This window comes from Vanessa atalanta, chromosome 6, assembly GCF_905147765.1.
Source record: "Vanessa atalanta chromosome 6, ilVanAtal1.2, whole genome shotgun sequence".
NCBI classification, from domain to species: Eukaryota; Metazoa; Arthropoda; class Insecta; order Lepidoptera; family Nymphalidae; genus Vanessa; species Vanessa atalanta.
This window is the reverse complement of record NC_061876.1, coordinates 6,054,280-6,076,058: the sequence shown is the minus strand read 5'-3', so window position 1 is coordinate 6,076,058 and position 21,779 is coordinate 6,054,280. Positions and strand designations below refer to the sequence as shown.

General features: G+C 30.5%; 1 protein-coding gene across 1 annotated transcript in view; it reads left to right on the top strand.

Moving 5' to 3' along the window:
• The window catches only part of LOC125064677 (G-protein coupled receptor dmsr-1-like), a 29,669-nt gene extending 9,053 nt beyond the window's left edge, over window positions 1–20,616 (top strand). The window contains exons 2-6 of the mRNA XM_047671844.1: window positions 5,264–6,128; window positions 8,952–9,132; window positions 14,769–14,935; window positions 18,129–18,200; window positions 20,226–20,616. Of these exons, the coding sequence (XP_047527800.1) occupies window positions 5,361–6,128; window positions 8,952–9,132; window positions 14,769–14,935; window positions 18,129–18,146 (1,134 nt within the window). The 5' untranslated portion in view covers window positions 5,264–5,360 and the 3' untranslated portion in view covers window positions 18,147–18,200; window positions 20,226–20,616. The remainder of the gene's footprint in view (window positions 1–5,263; window positions 6,129–8,951; window positions 9,133–14,768; window positions 14,936–18,128; window positions 18,201–20,225) is intronic.
• The last annotated feature ends 1,163 nt before the right edge of the window (window positions 20,617–21,779 follow it).

Here is a 21,779-nt window from a genome sequence, read left to right as displayed (position 1 = left end):
AAAAGGCATCCGATAAACAAATATGTCTGAAACTAAATATTTTCGCCGTAAAAAATATGTTCGTTTCCTTATCATGTGTATCGCAATAGTTCCCAGATCGTTGCTTAATTTGAAGAAGCACTATAAGATAAATCTCTCATTTATGTTACAATCTATCATCATATCATCAATAATAGTTTCTAATTTATTTGAAGTCTTTTGTAGTAAATTAAATTATTATTATATTATTTATTCAATATATTTTTTTTAAATAAATAATAATCTTTGTTACAAATCCATAGAAACTTTTTTTTATTTCAAATATTGAATTTATTTTTATTGCCACAGTTTTTTGTTTTCACCTCTTGAATGTCGATTTTCAACGAATATTTATTTGATATTTGTATGTATAAAACGGACATCCCGTAGTTTATATAAACAAACTCAATATTGTTATTACAGTTTATTGTAGATATAAATGTAGTACTTGTTTTTGTTCAATTAGTACTTTCCATTATGGATACAATATTAATAGATGAAAATTTAGTTGTGCTCTAGTAAAATTAATAGAAATTTCAACGCATAAAGTAAGGTTATAAGGGTAACACTTGCACAGAATAGGACGTTTAATATTTACTCATTCTTGGAATAATATTAACCTTATCCTAGGCAATTTTTAAGCAAATTTATAATTAATATAGCTGAAAAATAAATGCTACTAAGCCGAGATGGCCCAGTGATTAGAACGTGTGCATCTTAACCGATGATTGCGGGCTCAAACCCAGGCAAGCAACACTGAATTTTCATGTGCTTAATTTGGGTTTATAATTCTAATTCTAAGTCTGCATGTGTTTAATTACAAAGAAATTTTGCCACATCTACCAACCGGTATTGAAGCAGCGTGGTGGAATATGCTCCAAGCCTTCTCCTCAAAGGGAGAGGAGGTCTTAGCCCAGCAGAGGGAAATTTACAGGCTATTAATATTATATGCTGGAAACAAAAAAAACAATATTTAAATGAAAAACATTCTTATATTTACCATTACTTAAATATTGATTACGCATCTATTTTGAAGATTTCCAGTGTAAATTAAAATCTACATTCAATCAATCTATTCAGTTCATTAAGGTAGATAGATAAATCATTGTATACAATAGACATTGTACGGTAAGGAATTGTGTACGGAAATTTTTGAATTAAGTGAAAGAAAAACAAAACACAATTCAGATAAAACTACGTAGGTATTGATAATCAACATTATATGTAGTGATAGTACAGATTAAATTAGGCAGAGAGACCTCGAACTTTAAGGAGACCTTTGTCGCTACAATGCAGAGACGCACTAAAAATACATTTGTGAATATTAGATTAAGTAGGGCGCAGTACACCACTCTTGCATCTATCACAATCTTGCATTACATCCAATCGATTAACTTGACATTACATATTTTCAATATACAACAAGACAAATATAATATATTATAATATTATTGGCATCAGTACAATGTGTTACGGTGAAATCATATTAATACATATTTTACGAGCGCCGATACGACCCTTGGTGCTGTGTATTGTTAACATACATTTATTAATTATATACCACATGACGAATTTCTAGGAATCAACGTTATTTAGTTTATCTTTCTTATTTACCTGCTATATGCGTTGGTAGCTATGTCAATACTTTACGCGGCGCTATTTAATAGTGAGGGAGATAATTTCATAAAAGGAAACTTATTTAAATGCTAGAATAAAAAAAACGTATGTTTATAATTTTATCTTCGTGTACATATATAAACTAAGCCTACCTGACTTGTTGGTCTTGATATATGGCCGCAGATGCCGTGGTAGTAGGTTCAATTCACAGGTCGGGCTGATACAAAATTATAGGGTCTAGCAAGTACAGCTGTTGGTTCTGCGCTCTTTGAACTCTTGCCGGTCGTATCAGATTTAACATCCAATGTGAGAGTAAGGAAATAGAGAGTGTGCAAACACATGCTGTTTGCGCAATTACTGCACTGTAATATGTCCTGCGTAGTTGATTAGTCTCCCTTAAGATTGACTGACATGGGCGAAATCGGTCAGTACGAATCACATATATAAAATAAAACACTAATACAAACCGAACAGTTATTTCCCATCGGGAAGAATCTATTCTCCGCTGAGCACTGTATCAAGAGGAAACCGTCATTAAATGATCAAAATGCAATAAAATACCAATCTGATGTCGGAAGATCATTATTCATTGATATGAAACATTATTATTAAACATTTTATTTAGATAAGATATGAGATGTTCTTTGTCAAATGCGTTTTTTTAAATCTTGGTTCTATCAGTTTAAAATGTCACAATCGATACATTTTTTGTTTAAAATGAATTTAAATATATTATCAATTAAATTAAATTAAATAGGTCCTAATTAAAAATAGCAATTACTGTACAAGTTTATCGTGACCGCGTTGAATGGTAGAGCGAATGCTACGCCATTTTTCCGATGCACCGCAATTGTGATTCTGTGAGTGAAAAATGAACCGGCCCTATTGTCGGCGCTGGAGAAAATACGATGGATGAGACAATAAATCTTTTACACTTTTATCACTATTACTCAAAGTGTTTTAAAACTATAAATAGTACAAATACATGTATACTTTGGAATAACTGACAAATATTTGCACTGTATAAAATTTCATACGTTTGCCTTCAAAACCATTTCCTGACAGAATTGGAGATTAACGTGTCAGCATTTGATCAGTAATGATGTAGCACTCTCCGTCATCTTGGCCAATTCCGGAGATTTTTCAAAATTATTAGAAACGTTAACTATTCCAAAATCATTGCGTAAATTCTTACTTAACGTACTTGGCGACATAAATTTGTAAAAAAAAAAAACTGAGTTAAAATATAATTATGGAATTTTGATAAAAGTCAAAATTAATATTATATTAATTTAACGAGCTTCTCGTGTTCAGTAGATGATACAATTTTTATAAATAATAAAAATTGTATCATCTATTTTATTAAGTTATCTTAATTGGTAATGACTTAAAATTTTCATTATATTGAATTTTATCGGAAGTCATTAAAACACACCGCGATCTATTTCATATCTCGTGCATTTAATGTAGATTAGGATTGACTTTTGCGTTCTATTTTCAAAATATATTCAACGATATACAATATAATGTCGCTGTGAAACGGGTGATAGAGTAATCCTTGGCGTCATTTTAAATTAAAAAAAATATTATTTATAGTTTTCACTTATATAAACCAATCAATAAATAAACGTTATAAAATAACTATACCACTTTCATATGTTCTGGGTAAGCACCCTTCTCATTTTCTTTGTTAAAAAATAGCACCCGTGCGAAGCCGTGACGAGTAACTTGCCTTTTAGTACCCGAATCTTATTCATATTCTATGTTGTGTTTATTTTTATATAATTATCATCTATAAACAAATATTCTTATAAGAAGATTCTGTCTGAACTTGTAAGGAATTTCCATATTGAATTTTAAGTTTGTAGTTGTTATAATTCTAAAGAAAGTTTAAATCGCTAACTCTCTAACCGACACTTTTCAACTTCTTGGAAGTTAATTTTCTTATAATCCTGTCTTGCTGGTGCTTACGTAAGCACTATAACCAAATATTACCAAATTATCGATCCAGTCACCGATTAATGAGGGATTATGTCGGTTCTCTGTAGAAAAATCTGATATGCACGTCGGTAACATAAAGGTATGTGTAGATATCGTTCATCACGACTCAATTAACTTTTATTTTATCATGGGATTTAACATTTTACCTCTCAATAGCACTCAACATTGAAAGCTATTCTCGATCATGTCAACTAAAATTTAATAACCGTGATGAAGCCACAGGGTTTACCCGAACTACACGTTATATGGATGTACTGTGTACATTATTCTCGTAGGTTTATTCTTAAAGATTTTTTATTAAAAAAGTTTCATCATTAGCTCAAAATCTTTTAGAAAAAAACCGCTAAAAGATTAATTGAACGAAAAAGGTTGCCTTGTAATACAAACCCAGGCTTACATAAGACCGAAAGTTGATATTTAAAAATAAGTAAGTATTTACTGCATAAAAAAAATAATCACATTTTTATAAGGGAAATTAGCTTTCACATTACAATAAAGCGAACTACATTGGATTACAGTCCTACATACTTTTGCAAAAGTAATAAATGTTTGATTGAAATTTAATGAATTGCTCCAAATTTTATGAGTATTACAATTATATTTTTTTGTAGTATAACTACGGTAGAAATTGAATTAATTGAATATTATTGTTAGCACTATTTAATGCCTTTATGACATATATATTCGTGTTGTTAGCATATTTATGTTCAACTCTGTTGCTTTTACACCATTTTTAACGATGCTATATTAAAATGTTAATGATGTTTAGTGATTTTAATAAAACAGCACTAAGCTGAGAACGACGCTGCGCTTTTCGTCATTTTTTCATACAAAAGCAAAAAAATTATATTTTCATGATTACTTAAATGTTATTAAATTATTTTTTTCATTTCATTTTCAACTTTCATTTTACTTCAACATATATATATATAAAATTTGAGAGGGTGTGTAAAGGAAGCGCGCGTGAAATCTGAAAATATTCTAAATTGAAAACATCAAAATTCTTTACAGTGTATAATTCTAAAAATTTCACCGCTATGTTTTTTATAATAAATTTAATCTTCGTTTAAAAAAAAAAACTAAAGAACATAAAATTTTCAAACGGCCATTTTCGGTATTCCGCTTGGACAGCCGCGGAGAAGAGAAGGATTACGCGGTGCCTCTTTTGTCCAGTCAGTTTCTCATTGAATTCGTCAACGTAATAAGACTGTGTTCGAGTAATTTCGTCGCGTTTCATCGTTACCTACCGTTATGGATTCCTGGCATTTGTAATTTTAACGGACAGTTTCTACATACTATAATGATAACAGCAACAGAAAACCACCTTGTTTTCAACATTTCAGAAATGAATTCACTCATTCCGTATAATATGAGTTTGTCAACATAGCACTATTAGAATACTCGTATATAGATTAGATACATTTGTTATGGATACAATAGAATATGCTATCGAGTCCAAGATACAAAGACCTTGATTCTATTATAAGATAATTTAATATCACAGCGCGCCCACTTTGACAACAAATGGATGGACTAAAAATAATCAATCTCATACATTACAAGACCTTCAAGATGTTTTCTTTGAAACTATCTTCTGAGATTTATAATTTTTATTTTCTTTTTACAGATCATAAAGGAGAGCGTCGAAGTTTTGAACAGAAATGAAAAAGGGAAAAGGTCACAAACCTGATGATTGCGTGCAACGTTGTGGATGAATTGCGAGGATGGCGAACGCAACGGCGACGGACGCTTATTGTGTGCCCGGTGCCACAAATTTTAACAAAGCGTACAGTAGACTACATGGCTACATCGCCATAGTTATATGTATTATTGGATCTGCGACTAATTCTATTAACATAGCAGTACTCAGCCGCCGGGAAATGATCAGTTCAACAAATTCTATTCTCACTGGCCTCGCTGTTGCAGATCTCCTCGTGATGCTGGAATATATTCCCTATGCTTTGCACATGAACATCAAAATAGGACCACAAGTTAATAAAAACACATATACTTGGGCAGTTTTTGTATATTTTCATTCAATTTTTAGTCAAACGTTTCATACGATATCAATCTGGCTAGCAGTAACTTTAGCAGTCTGGCGGTTTGTTGCTATCGCTTACCCGCAAAGGAACAGAACCTGGTGTAGTAAAAAAAACACGACTCTAGCGATAGTAAGCGCTTACATAATTTGTCCGTTCCTATGTCTTCCGATATACTTTGCGATGAATATAGTGCCGAGTGAAGTGACACCGCACAATAATTCAGAATTCGCCGAAGACTTATCTTTACCACAAAACCGGACGGTGTATGTGTTAGAAATGTCTAAAAACAAAGAATTAGTGACTGCAATCATGTGGATATACAGTGTTATTTTGAAACTCGTTCCTAGTATCGCCTTGTCTGTACTGAGTACTTGTTTGATATCGAAGTTGACGTCAACAGAAAGAAGAAGGCAAAAGTTGCTGAAGAGATCGACGATCGGATCCAATGAGGCAAGTATAATTAGGCACAATAAATTAGTTTTACTACACTTTAATAGCTTAGCGTTTTCTGATATAGACAATTTTATTCAATATATTTTTTTACGGAAGTGAATTTTTGTTGAATGAAAATTGTGAAAATTTTTAAATTAAGCTTTATACACATAATCTATTAGTTTCAAATTGTTGTAAAAATATGTTCCAGACTTCAAGTAAAATACCTAATAATTAAATAAACGTAAAATAGAAAAAAAATAGATATTTTTTGCTTTGTTTATATTTGTAGGAAAGCGAAGAATCACATGAATCGTAGTATTCTATATTCAAAACCATCATATGATCTTTGATACAAACTTACATTCGGGCACATATTATTATGTTTTAACTACAAAATATAATGTAGGCACGTAGCGAAGGTAGCAATGATTTTAAATATTCTGTATAAATTGCTACGGTTAAATTTGATTATAATATATTGGAAATAAGGTATTTATTTTGTCATCCTACTGTAAAACGAGGAATTAAGCCATACGAATTTATAAACTTACATGTACAAAATATTACCTACTGCTATATTGTACAATAAAATGTTAAGTTAATACAATTCGTATAATTTAAATAAAAGCGTATGTCTAATATATTAGAGATACATTTAAGAACATTTTAATTACAGAGTACATTTCTTGTTTCATTTTCATCTCATCTTCATTTTGTCTGACGTGAAAACCACACGTCTTTCTGTTGCTTCTAGACATGGTTTCCTTAAAAGCAGACGTGCTACAATATTAAAGTAAAACTTTAACATCGTTAATATGAATCGTGAATTCAAACCATGATAGAAGGTAGTTTTTTTTAATGCAAGTTAGTTCCATCTCTATATCTAACGATGTTTGTAGTTAATACAATATATTGTAACGAAACTTCTTCAGTGACTAAATATATACGAGAATTAAAAACCCATTTAATTCTAATTTTGTTTTTTTGGCGTCATTAGTTACATATTAAGAAAAGACCTTAACGATGAGCTTTGAATAAATTATATATTATCAGCTTGTAACGGTGCTGCCTTTTAAAGTTATTTTATTATATCTTGCTAGTCTATTATCAAATTCTTTGTTTAGAGGGTAGGATACTCTCTTTGTAGAAGTATACACAGTTTATTTGTTACTTCGTAGCTATCTAATTAACATACAATTAATTCATTCGATCTCACCGGTATGGAGTCTTGACCAAACATGATTTTTACTGCGACTTGTTGCGACTGTGCACATTAATACCTCTCTCATTGGGTAGTTGTTAGCGAATCTAAACGGCTGTGATGTAGAGATTTCTAAAATATCCAGTACAATAAATGGGTCACCTCGATCCTCGTACATTACCAGATTGCGGTGCTAGCTGCCTGTCCCTTGGTACCCTTTCTAGGTGTACTGCATTGGTGATCGCGGTACATTGAACCTCGTATCTACCTAGCGTTGCGTCAGCCCTTAGTTCATTAAAGCTAGCTTGCTTGTGCAACCTGTGCTGGATTTTTTCTTATTTAAATGCTAAGTCATATGCATGCAAAAACTACAAAGTCTACAGCGTGAAGACTTGTGTAAACTAAATGTCTATAGCGTGAAGATTCACTTTCAACTTTCAGCCCATCATTAAACCCACCACCTAAAGTACATGACCCATAAAATATTGCTAAAATTTGTTCGACTCTTTCTCTTAAGAAGTATTTATTAAAACACTTAAAACCTATTATGACATTGTGAAATAAGTGTCTGGGTACGATTATTTACGACAAAATTACTTAACCCTAAACTAGAATTAAGATTCTGTAAAAGTAATCTAAGTATGTCTTTATTTAGTAGCTATCTGTATACATAGGAATATCATAATTTAATTTGTCTCTTTTAATAATTTTGACATTTTTTATTAAAGTATAAAAGGAAAGAAATATAAATTTATGTCATTCAAAATATAGTGTAAGTACAATATTGGTTGAATTCGTTACGAAATATGCGAATTTCCATCACACGAGATACTATAGGACAACATACATATCTGCTATGATTTTTACTTAAAATAGCTTTGTTCCAATTCTAATGACACATTGTCTCTTTATCGCGATAGAATCGAAACGTAATCAACACCGTTCAGCCGTTTTCTTGTTCTAGTGATACAACGATCCAGTTGCGGTTCGGTCGAAATTGGATCGGAATATAATAGGAACCGTATCATAACTGACATAAATTAGAATTGGCCCTCTGGACCTCTGAGCCGCAAGAGACTGAACAAGATTTTTTATTTGAAAATATATCTCGATTTCCATACCCGGTTTTTTATGTAGCAAAATATGTCATATGTACATTATTATATTTTAGAGTTAAATTGTTGTAATCGGCAAAGAATTCGGGCTTCACTCTCCGAAATATATTTTATGCTATTTATTAATATAAAAAATGTAATGTGTACTTTTTTTCTAATCGAACAACACGTTAAAATAATGCTTCAACGTCTAAGAGCTTCAAAGACGCTTACGTTCTTAAAAGTTTCACTTTGAGAAGAACACCGGGGAGAGCGCTTAGGAACACTTTAAGATCAAAGAAATGATTTCGGGACTTGCTATGTCTGCATGTAATAGATATTGGAAAAGATCATTTTCGCTTATGTGATCAGAAGTCTATTATATTACAAATTTAAATAAGTGTTTTATTTGACGCTAGTCTGCAAAACTAGGTTGACATCACTTACTTATTACGTTCGTATAAAGTTTATGTAAGAAATGATTATTCAACATTCCATTGAAGTTAATTATGAATATTATTAATGAAGATTCTATATGTTAAGGCTGAGAAACAATCGTTGGCTGACGAGTCATCAGCGCGAAGGTCGAGCCGGACTGATCGAACAACGAGGATGTTGCTAGCGGTCCTTGGACTTTTTCTATCAACCGAAGTACCTCAAGGTCTCTTAGGCCTTGCAAGCGCATTAGCACCGGACTTTTTTAAAAGCTGCTACAGTATGTTCGGTAAGTTATTTATACATTGATCATTGTGAAATTATTATCGTCAATTTAGTGTTATAATAATTTTCATTTCTGATACAAGATGATATGAATAGTTTTTAAATAACACAAAATAATATTAGTATATTTTTATACACATATGTATGTAGCTTTAATATAAAATCATAAAAAATACTTTTAATATAGTGTATGTAATATTAATATGATGTTTATACTATAAAATAAGTATAAAAATCATTCGATTTAGTAGAAATCTATTACATTGGTCACAAGAATATTACTTGTATCCTTGGTTTACGACCTGTACGAATATATTTACAAGAAAAAAGGCACATTTGGTAGAAACCTTATCTTACTACACCAGTTGCCAAATTCTTACGACGTCAATAAAATGTTAATGTTAAGTCAGCGTCGTAAATTCATATATTAAAAAAGAAAATTACCTAATTAAATCCTAAAGTATATGATGTAATAATGGCCAGAACACTTTTTTTTTATTCCAATATTGATACCATTTATTTTTAAATGAAATAAGAATACATTATAATGTATTTAATACCAGCTAAACCCGCGGCTTTCCCCTGCGAAATTTATAAAACTTTACCGTTTACGTCCTTATGTCCTTCGCAGGAACTCAAACTATCTGCATACAAAATTTCATTAAAATCGGTTCAGCGGTTTAAGTGTGAAAAAGTTACAGACTCTGTTACTTTGGCATTTTTAATAGTAGTATGTATTTACTATTCAAATAATAATTCTTCTCATCTGAGGATATTCTGATCTTATGAACTATTTACGATATTTACCAACTCCTAGTTTCAGCTTAGAGATAAGTTAGGTGCGAATAAATGCATATAAGTAATCCCATACTACTTAAGTGGTAAATATTCAGTGCTTAAAATTTAAAATTAATTGAAATATTCGTAACAGCTAATTAAATTTTCATCCACTAGGTACCGTGACCAATGAGCTGTACTAATTAGGCTATGCGTTCGATTAAGCAGCGTCGAACGAAACTCTTATTACGTCATAGTTATCTACATCATTTTTATTCGACGAAGTTCCTTGTTATTTGTTACTCTTGAATAATGACACCTAGGCGGAAATAAGTATAAGATGTTTATCTTCACGACACCCTTGCATGTCTGTTTACAAACTATGTAGTTGTTATATGATGATTACATAATGAGCTGATATATATATATAAAAAAATCAAATAAAAATTATCGTCAACCGTTGTACATTTATGTCACTGAGCATCTTATTAAATTCATAATACATAACGAAAATAACTTATTCCAATCGAGTCTCACGGCACCTTTCATTTTTATTTCTAAAGTTTATTCAAATTTAATAATAATTATATTATTTCCATTGGCGTGCATTAAGCTGAATGAGTATCGCTCGTGCCTAAAAGACAGCAAAAAAATACAAAATAGATTATGTACATATGTTAGGTTTATTTTATTAAAAAATAGTTAAATTCCTGTGAAGAGCACGCTTTCGTAATTGAATAGATCTATATGGATTTTGGCAAACGTGATGTCGTTATATTATTAGAGTTATCTCATAGACTATGTATAATATTATGAAAAATAATATAATATGATGAATCTTATAGACGTAGTTATATAGTCTATAAGATTATAGTTTTTGTATTTTTTAATGAGATCGCGTTATTCAATCTATTTATTAGTATAAGAATTATAGTATAGGAATTATTATATATATTATATTATCTATATTCTTTAATTTTCTACCGAAAATTAAAAATTTATTACTTTATCTTAGACTGTCTCTATAAAGATAGCTTAGTAAACCGTAAAACCCAGAAGCTTTCTTGAATTATCAAAAAGTACAGAATGGATATTAGCATAATTGATTAAGGGATGTTCATTTAAAACTTCTAGTCCTCGGAGAGAACAAATTAATGTTAGAAGAAAATCTTAGGATTATATTAGACCTATAATTTTTCGAACACATTTTTATGAGACGTCTTAACGATATCGAGTTTTCGTTTATGACACGCTATCCTGAACCGCCTGGCCGAACAGGCGTGTCGTAAGCTGAACTGGCTCTCGGCCATGTCGAGACCGATACATAATCCTATAGTAACGATAATCTACTCAAATCTTGCCATTATCGTGTACCTGGAATAAAGGTCAATTTTTGTTGTGATATCGGTAGGCGGACTAACATATGGGCCACCAGTTTGAGTGGTCACCACCGCCCATAGACAATGGCGCTGTAAGAAATATTTAACCATTCCTTATATCACCAATGCGCCACTAACCTTAGGAACTAAGATGTTATGTCCCTGCATGAAGTTACACTGGCTCACTCACTCTTCACAATAATACTAAGTACTGCTGTTTGGGGGTAGAATATCTGATGAGTGGGTACTAACCTACCTACAGACGAGCATGCACAAAGCCCTTTCAAGTAACGGACGATAGATAGAAGGCGTCTATCAAAAGGTCCTAATTTGTCACCTCCACTCATCGGATCAAGTTAGCGGTGGACTGGAATATTTGATCAGATCACCAAGAAGAGCACACCGATCACTCGATCCTTAATAAATCTGGATCTCAGGTATCTTAAAAAGAGTGTCATATAACAACAAAACAACGCGAATGGCAACCAAACAGCAACAAGTTCATGTCTAGCTTGTAACTTCTAACCGGAGATGTAAAAATAACTTATAAGTAAACGGTGAACAAACAAAATTACTTAGTTCGGAAGTTGAGATCGGTTCCTAAGCCTGATAGAAAGAAGAAAGTTATTATTCGTATTTCATGAAAATTATATTTCAACTACATTGAAACGTTTTTAATGACATTCAAGGGTTACCTTAATTAAAATTATCGACTTCTACAGTAAATTCAAACTCTGAGACTCATGTCATGCTACGAAGTTGGGAGTTAATACAAATATAAAGCGTTTATATTATGTAGACATGAATAATAAAGGAGTTTAAAATGCATCACGATGTATATATTGTAGTATCAGAATATGTTTGACTATATTAAATATAATTTCGTTATAAAATCATATATTATCTATGAAAACATATGACGCCATACAAGGTAGAAATCATAAAGCCAAATTTTTCAAATATACTTGGGAAATGTTGATTCTCGACGTTTCAATTATCATAAATTTGCTGTATTGAATAGCCAATTTAAATATTCGTTTGGCTCTCAGTGTCTCCATTCTGAGATTTTAGACCGTCTGCTCGATTCATTATTAAATTATATAGCAAGAAATTTTATTAAGGACTTAGGGAAATATACGTTGAAATTTTAAAATATTAAACTTAGCAAAGATTAAAAATTTAAGACAATACAAATACTTTGTGAGCTGTGAATAACTTGAACACTTAATAATTTTATAATTTTTAAGAGCACTCAAAGAGTTTCCGTTTAAAAGAAAAACAAAAAATCTTTAGTACTTTTATCGCGAGAATTAAACTTTTAATCTTTCTTTTATTCTTTACATTTCGTATTAGCTGATTTAAATATATATGAAAAGTTTGAATATACATTATCATTACGTATATAAATATAAAATTATTATTAAATTGTAATAAAATTTTCAAGATGAGGTTTTCAAGTTGGTTTTAACAAGACTTGTTGTTTTAGTTTAAAAGCGTGTTCTAATTAAATGTTAGCAGAAAACTTTAAATGTGTACTGATAGCAGAATCTCAGTATCTAAGTGTTTGTAGATGTTCATTGCAATCTTCACATAATCGGGGTATAAGTTGTGGATTTATTTCCATTGAACAACACCTTTTACTAAAAAAAAAGTATTATGATGATAAAAAAGCATAAAAATATTGTACTGCATTTAATTTTCTACCGTATATTAATAACATTAAAAATATATGGAAACCTTTTAATACATTCCAACATAGTTCCAACTGAGAAGTTTATAAATTAATAAAAATAGATAAAATGCAATACAATTTAAAAAAAAAACTGTAATTATATGTTAGTCTAAAACAAAGAAATATATATTTAAAATCGCTTAATAAGTATTTAACAATTTGAAAATAAGTTAATTGTATTTTGGCGTTCAATGAACCAAGCCACGTTGCCCCGAAGGACTGGCCAACTACAACTACACATGCATTAAAAAGCAGGCCAAAGTACATAAACACAGGTGCATTCTCTATCCCTTTCACTCGTATACACACTAACAAAAGACTGAAGAGATGTTAGACCAGGCCAGTGCCAGAGGTGCTGTCAGAGACTGAAAGAGATACATTAATGTCAATTTAACCTTAACTAACTTCGCCATATTACTACATAACTATTTATTGACAAAAATACTAATTATTTTTTATGTATCCTATGCGGGCGTAAACATCTTAGTCTATTATGTGCGTGTGTTATGTTATCAATGTCTATGTCTCAGAATTATGCTTCTATTTACTATTCTATTAATAAACAATTGTCTAATATATTAAGCTGCCGATGAGATAAAAACAATTATGTACATACAACACCCACGCCTACTGAACATTCAACACGTGTTATCTCGGTTGAATACAACTTGATCGTAATATTAAGACGATTATCGTTCCTGGACTGGAAGCTCTTTGTTATAAGTTCGCACGATTATAAATATTTATATATGCTAAACAAATGTGGGAAAAACTAGGTTTTGTTTTTACATTAACAAACACACCCACGTGAAATATTAAACGATACCCTCGGAAACATAGTCACAACATAACAATTAATATGCCGAGATCGAACCGCGGCTAGAACACGTGGTACCTGAAGAGGCCTATGTAGGTGCGTAACACTCAACAGTTATTCTGCTGCTAATCTCCTATAATTTGTATTGTTTTGGTATCAGTTTGAATATTGATTCAGAGTAAATACTGGCACATTCCAATAAGAGAGCATCTTAAATGACGATTTAAGAATAAAGTTAACTTGTTAAGGTAAATACTGACCATTACACGGCGTATTTGCTACGACTATGATTTTTGAATTTGTTCTGTTGGAATCAAGTTATATTTGACATATATAATTGTATACAGATAATTAATAACATTTGGAAATAATTAAATGAAGGATTGGTAGTAAAATCGTTATCAATAATTTAAATATTTTGTTGAATATAAAAGAAAAATACAAATAAAAACATTATGTAAAAAAAATAATGTATATCAACTATCAATGTAATTTTTTTTACATACTAATGCCCCAATTGAATTAAGTTATTACTAATATTTCTATTTACATCTCCAATTAAGCTTAAAGCTTGTGTTAAGATTGGGGACGACAATGCTCCAAGGGATCAAGATCAAACCAGCGACTTTTTACGTCTTAAGCCAATGCGACGCTAGTATGTAATATATATATGCAGTGGTGACAACTTACCATCAAGTGTGGCCACTTGATGGTAAGTTGTCACATCAAGTGGTAATGTTATAAAAAGGAACTGAAATAAATGCTATTTCTGAATGTTCCCGACATATTTATTTTAATTTTATAATTTATATCTATAATATTTTTAAACTCAAGAATCAGTCTCAAGGTCTGGCTTAATAAAATAGGTTTTGTCTATGTCATCTATTCCAGTTATATCTTCGTTTAATATTACAATAAATATATTATGTTCTCAGGTGACCTAATGGATGTGTTGGCACTATTCACGTCTTCAGTGAACTTCGTGCTGTACTGTAGTATGAGTAGGCAATTCAGGTGTACCTTCGCTCGACTAGCTCGACGGATGCTGTACGCAGCTGAAGAACCGGCCAAATTCGGTACTAAGCTGGAACCCACAACGCAGGTACGCATAATAAACGGAAACATATATTTATTTTATGTAGGCTGGCCGGCTAATGGGCCACATGATGGTAAGTAACCAGTTTATCATTGGCACCGTAAGAAATTTTAAATCATTTCTCGCATCACTATGGCCTTCAACCTTGGGAACTGAGATGTTATGTTCTGTAGCTACACTGGCTTACTCGCCCTTCAAACGAAATACGAAACACAATAATACTCAATATTGCTTGGTGGCAGAAAGTACGATGAGTGGGTGGTACCTACCCAGGCGACCTTGCTTATGATTGCGACCAAGTAAATTACTTAAACAAAATATCAACGTAAATATTGTACGAAAATAATTATGATTGCAAATTATTTCAAAAGAATAAATACAAACGGTTATTAACATATATTATAGTTTATCAAATAACTTTTAAAAATGGTGTCCTTAATATTTTTTCACTGTTATCGTTTCTACATCAAAGCAACCTTTACGAGCTGGCTTGATATAGAACAGTTGTACCTTTCAATTGAACCTTTTATATGAATATATAGATTATAAATTCAAAAGTATATTGGTCAGTCTTTTTCATTTTTAGGAATAACTTTAACTATTTTTTTATTTGGTAATTATCGCCATAAGATAGAATAACGTCAGGAAACGACAATGACTTTTTAAATCAACCCTTAAGGAAGTAAATTAGAAATAACAACACTCCTGTCGCCACTTCGTTCGTGGAAAATTCAAGTGTGATTTTAACGAAAAACAATTTTTTTGACCTGGTATTTTCGCTGAAACCTTTGTCTCAAAATCAAACTTTAGCAAAATCATACCTCAATAGACCTGTACATTACGAAACTAAGGTAATGTTTTTTTTTTTAGTTTAGAATTGGTATTTAAATAGTCAGACACTCGGGACATTGCTATTGTTATAAATATATATACAAATTCCAAGCGAACAAAATCTCGTTTAAGAACAGTAGGTAATAATGTGTTTTACGTGTTAAATATTGCAAATTACGATGTTAACAGTAGATAAAGTACACACGAATAAAGTCTCGTTTAATTTCAGAAATAACGTATATAGGTACGTTCTTGTTTTGATTAACATTTGTTTCGAAATGTGCTGTTAACATTAAAGTAAATACGTTTACAAATTACTTATTGTTCGTTATGCCCACTTTAATAAAGTGGTGGTCCGAGATAAAGTCATTATATACGATTATATTTTCCACGTAGCGGTGGTTCAAGGGTATACTTTAAAATAACATTGCTACCCATATCAGTATTTCTACTTTGAACGTTTCAACTGACAAAGGTTTATCTTTATGAAGGTATTTTTGATTTCATAAACATAATATTACATGTAACTGGCTGCATGTTTCTAACTTGATTCACTTATTTACCCCGGTAAAAAAAGTTAGAATTGTTTAAACGAATCAATAAGAGAAAAATAACAATTCGCTTAATTTATTTGTGTATTGCCTTTGACTATCTATATCTATTGAATTAAAAAAATATATGTTTGTTTTGCGTTTTTAAACCATTCATTAAATTGTAATAAATAATGTTGGTTTATTTTGCGTTCGCCTAAGAAGGTCCTTGGTCAAAAAAAAACAAAAAAAAACATCTGTATGTCTGTTCTTCAATATGAATGTTTTATGTAGATTCGTATTCTACCCTTGCGCAGCTGGAACTTGTAGCTAGTTTGAAATAAAACAAAAAAAAGATTTAGCTGTGAATAAAGCCTGTATATTTATTTTAAATTAAAGTCTACGTCCCTTTTCCTTTTTCGTTTACATAAATTGGTCATTACTCAGCTTGCAAGGGGTAGCTATTTTATTTATGACTTTCGACGCAACCTGATCTATTAAAATGACAAAATAATCCTTGTCTCAATTTGTTATTTAATGAGCTTTTCTTGAAATATATATATCCATCAATAATAACGGAGTAAAAGTAGAATGATTATGTTAACGTCTCTTGCTTAGTAAATTAATTAACAAAGTAACTAATAATTTCGAGTTATATTGCAATAATAAATTTTGGGTGAATCTTCTCCTCATACACTTCGTAGATGTAATTGCGTTAGCAAGTTAAAGCGTGAACTCAAGTTGCGACGTTTTGAATAAATAAAGTTGAATGATGGAGTACCTGTCACTTCCTAAGAAAACAATATAAACAAATTATTTTGCTCGTCTAGAGAATATAATCCGGACGTCATTAAATTTGTAAGTAATTCCATTAGAAATGTATACAAAATATTAACATTGAATCGTGAGGCTATTGATATCTTGTCCTTTCAGATTTCATTTGCTCTCTATAAAATATTAACTTAGACATTTGTAGATCAATTAAATCATCAAAAAGCAATATTTTCGATTGTTTTGTTCCAGTTTGAAGGGTGAGTGTCCACAGGCCAAGTGTGAAACCAGTGTAACTACAGGCACAAGGGACATGACATCTTAGTGCCCAAGGTTGGTGGCGCAATGGCGATGTAAGGATGATTAATATTTTTTCAACACCAATGTCTATGGGGCGATGGTGATCGCTTTCCATAAGGTAGCCCGATTGTCCGATAACTATTAAACACGTATTATTAAAGTAAAAAATATACATCAAATCCATATCTGATCGGAGTCGACAAATTAATTATTGGATAATTTATATTAAATAAATACATATATAGTAAGTAAATAAATACATTATAATACGTGTAGTCAATGATTGTATAAAGTTTTTATATATTCAATGATCTATACTGAGCTCAAATCAATTTTATTATATATTTTCACTTACCATACGAATTTTGAAAGAGACAAATTGTGGGTATACATTTTTGGGGAATAAAATGTCTTACTGCGTATATAATTTTAGGTAACAAATATTCAAATACGAGTTATTTTTTTACTGTACTAGTTATTTTTAAGCAATTAAATCATATATGGGTGAAAAATGTACCAGGAATGTGAATATTATTGCAAATATATCATGCTTACATTTTGCACAAGACCCGTGTTTTTTTATGTAAAATATTCAATAATTTTGTTCATACCTATATTCATACATTTCAAAGCGTTTTGCAATGTTTCATTTTTTTTTCAATATTTAATATTAACGAAGCTGTTTGTTTTATTACATAAACGTCAAATAATTTCGTATATAAAAGTATTTTTATAAATATGTTTTGAATAAAATGGCTTTGTTCCAGGTCACCGGTCCGCTATAGCGACCGATCCCCGCCCTCACCAGGGTGGTGGAGAGTATTATATAGATTTAACAGGTAAACAACAATTAGATTCGTCTTTAGATTTAAGTAAATCGACTCCTAGAATTTTCGATAAAATTGTATGGATTCCTTGTTTATACCTAATTAATCAGTATAGGTAATTGAAGAAGTTATTAACTAACTATTTCTTAACATCTCAAAAGCATTTTGACTTTCATTTTAATTTATTCTACAATTAAATCACGTGTACGTAGTGTATGATCAGTTTTTTTTTTAATTTATTATAAAAGGTATAGGCTAAAGGTAATTGATATTTTGTTTTAAAAGTTAAGTATATCCAGTGAGTTCATTAATAATTATCTCGAGGGCATACACTGTGTAACAGAAAGGTTCTTACAACAAACCTAACATTATTAATTAATTTACAATATTAAGACGATATAATTAATTAACGTTGATTAAACTAATAATGATAATACAAATTACTCAATCGGGAATCAATCATCAGCTAACAACGTCGGATCAGATGGTTTAGTGTTATGCTGGAACAATAATATGGTCACTCAGCAAATATTATAATATATTATATATACGCCACGTATTCTGTAGATAATTCTATCTTCAGAAAATATATTATTACATTACCATTATGATATGAACAGAAATGCTAGTTTTGCTTTTAATTTCCACCATTTTTACGGTCAGCACGCGCCACTGCATACATTTTTATTAATTTCAATATTTGTACTTTTTAATATTTTGTTCATTTGTATTTTTTTTAAGTTAATTAAATGTTAAACGACGACCTCCGTGGTCGAGTAATGTGTACACCGGTTTTCATGGGTACGCCACTCCGAGGTCCTGGGTTCGATTCGGGTCTGGGTGTTTGTGGTACCGTCGTTACGTCTGATTTTCCATAACACAAGTGCTTTAGTTACTTACATTGGAATCAGAGTAATGTGTGTGATGTTGTCCAATTTTTATATATATTTATTTATTTAATTATTTTGTGATATTATAACCCGTAATACTTTACATAATTTTAAGAGTTTACATAATTTAAAACTAGAATATCATCAATAGCATTATTTTATTAACAGCACTTTCGTAAGTAAAGAATACTCCCTGTAAGATATAATACTCCCAGTAGTAAGGATTTTAGCAAGGTCGTCAGGGTGGGCACGATGAACACATTAATACTACTCAGTATTGTGTTCTGGTTACAATAGCACATGAGCAAGAATAGTTATGGTCACGAGGGATACAGTATCTTATGTCTCATGGTTAGCACATTGATTTAAATGTACGAAAAGTGTAGTTTATACTACTGCAATGACAGATTCAATGATACACGGACATTCTTAAAATTTAAAATCAAAATTTACTTCAGTCAAGCACTTTTGAATGGTTATTTTATGCGATTATATTAAATTTACCACTGGTTCGGAATGTAGATTCATTCGAGAAGAACCGGCACGAAAATTCGATTACAAAGTTCCGACAATCAAATAATATTAAATTTATGAACTTATTATCAACCTAATCCCGCATAAAATTCAATAAACACTACGCTTTTTATACTCTAAAGTAAGCCATTTTGTTATTGAAAAAAAAAACATTTTTATGCGTCGATATTTAAATAAAGACGTTTGTTATAAAATAATATATTCTAAAATATGTTTTGTACCATTTACAAATAAAAATATAATATGCGCTCAACCGATGCTAATGATATTTATAATAAAATGTACCTGGTACTTGCTGCTTATAATTAGTTAAAGACTAGTGGATCCAACTGCCCCAATGAAATAAATATGTTTTTCATATTATATCAAGGTCGACTGGGCAACGAATGTTATTATTTTTAGTTCGTAAAAGTGGCTGACTCGTGTTTTTCAGGACTATTCGCCGGTAAAACCTTTTTGTACGGACGCTTTTAAATGGTTAACAACATTCAAAGGATTTCAATAACAGTCTGCTTTATAAAATGATTTATAAATTTACGAACATTATCAAACAACCAATTAAATTGATGAACCTTTTTTTATACTATTGATTTAATTTAATTTTTATTTTCAGGTTTATCCCGCCCTCTAATACTATAGAGTAAGATCGATGGAATAGGTGTAATCTTTGTAAAATAATATTATTACTATTACAATTTTAATCTTACCATTTTTACCAGTACATTAAGATTATATAATTATCAATAATTATATTTATTACTTGTAAATTTTGTAAAGTGTGTTATATAATTTCTTATGTATGTACATACTCTGTGTAAGTTCTAGTTATTGGGTCTTTTGAGCCGAGACGCAAAAACTAGATGAAGTTATATTTAAATTTATAGTTAAAAAATATTTTATTATAAGCTAACCGTTGTTAGTTAAATGTTAGGGTCCAAAATGTGTTTTTTTAATCATAGGGTTGTATACGTTAAAAAAGTGTATTATTATTTTACAATACTTTAAATAAGAAGCTTGAACACTATGTCAATATTGATCTTGTTTTTGTATAAACATTTTATACGATATATATACTTTTTCTTGAATCTTTTAAGAATGCTATGATACCAAATGTTTATTACTTTTTACTTATTTAAATAAATATTTAAAAAAATCATAGAAGAAACGTTGTTTTATTAATATAATTTTTAGTATTAATCGCAGAATCGGACCATTGTCTCAGCCTAACGCTGTTGTGTATTAATAATTTAAAATTGAATGAAAATGTCGATACATTCAAATATTTACAATCAGAGTGATCTGAGTTGTGTTTTGTCTGATATTAACAGTATAAATATAAATTTTAGTAATAAGAAAGATAAAGCAATCGGTAACTAAGCAAAAGATGCAAATATACGCAATCTGCGATAAAAATATGTTAATATATTCCGTTTGCATTGTTTTACATGCGGAACTTTCTCCGGTACCCCTCTTCAAACCAATAATACAAAGTTCTAGTTTAAAGAATTCACTAGTTTTTTTTTAGTGATTACTGACTTTAGATCTTCGCATCTGTCATAAGATAACCAATCTGGAATATTACATATAATAAGTCTGATTTATTTTTCACTTATATTTATATTTATTTTCGATCATAACTACTCGAAAAAGAATTACTGTCGTGCGCGGTAAGTATACGTTTTTAAGTCTAATTTAATTGAAGATTATTTTAAAATTTCACTATATATTCATTTCATATATAATTTTCGCCCGTGGAAGCCTCGGGCAAAATGAATAAAGTAATTATCTAAAACGCAAACATAATTTCGAAAATTGAGGACTCTATATAAAGTTTTACATGGTTTAAGACTCGAGGAAAGGACGTATTCTCTGAAAGTTTTTAAACTTTAACTAAATAAATAAATTATTTGACGTTGTTGGTGTTTACCAGCAAACTAATTACTCAACTCGGCATTACACTCCAATTCACAAAAGAGAGTGTGATACTTGATTTTATTGCTTTGCCACATTACATTCAGGGTCAAAGTTATATATTTGCAGTTCTTCAAAATTGGATCAGTCGGTGTTTAACAAAGGAAGTACGCATGATAATCAGACCGAAAGGAATTAGGCTTTTATTTTCTTTGTAATATTTGATGTGACGGATTGATTAAAATTTACAATTCAA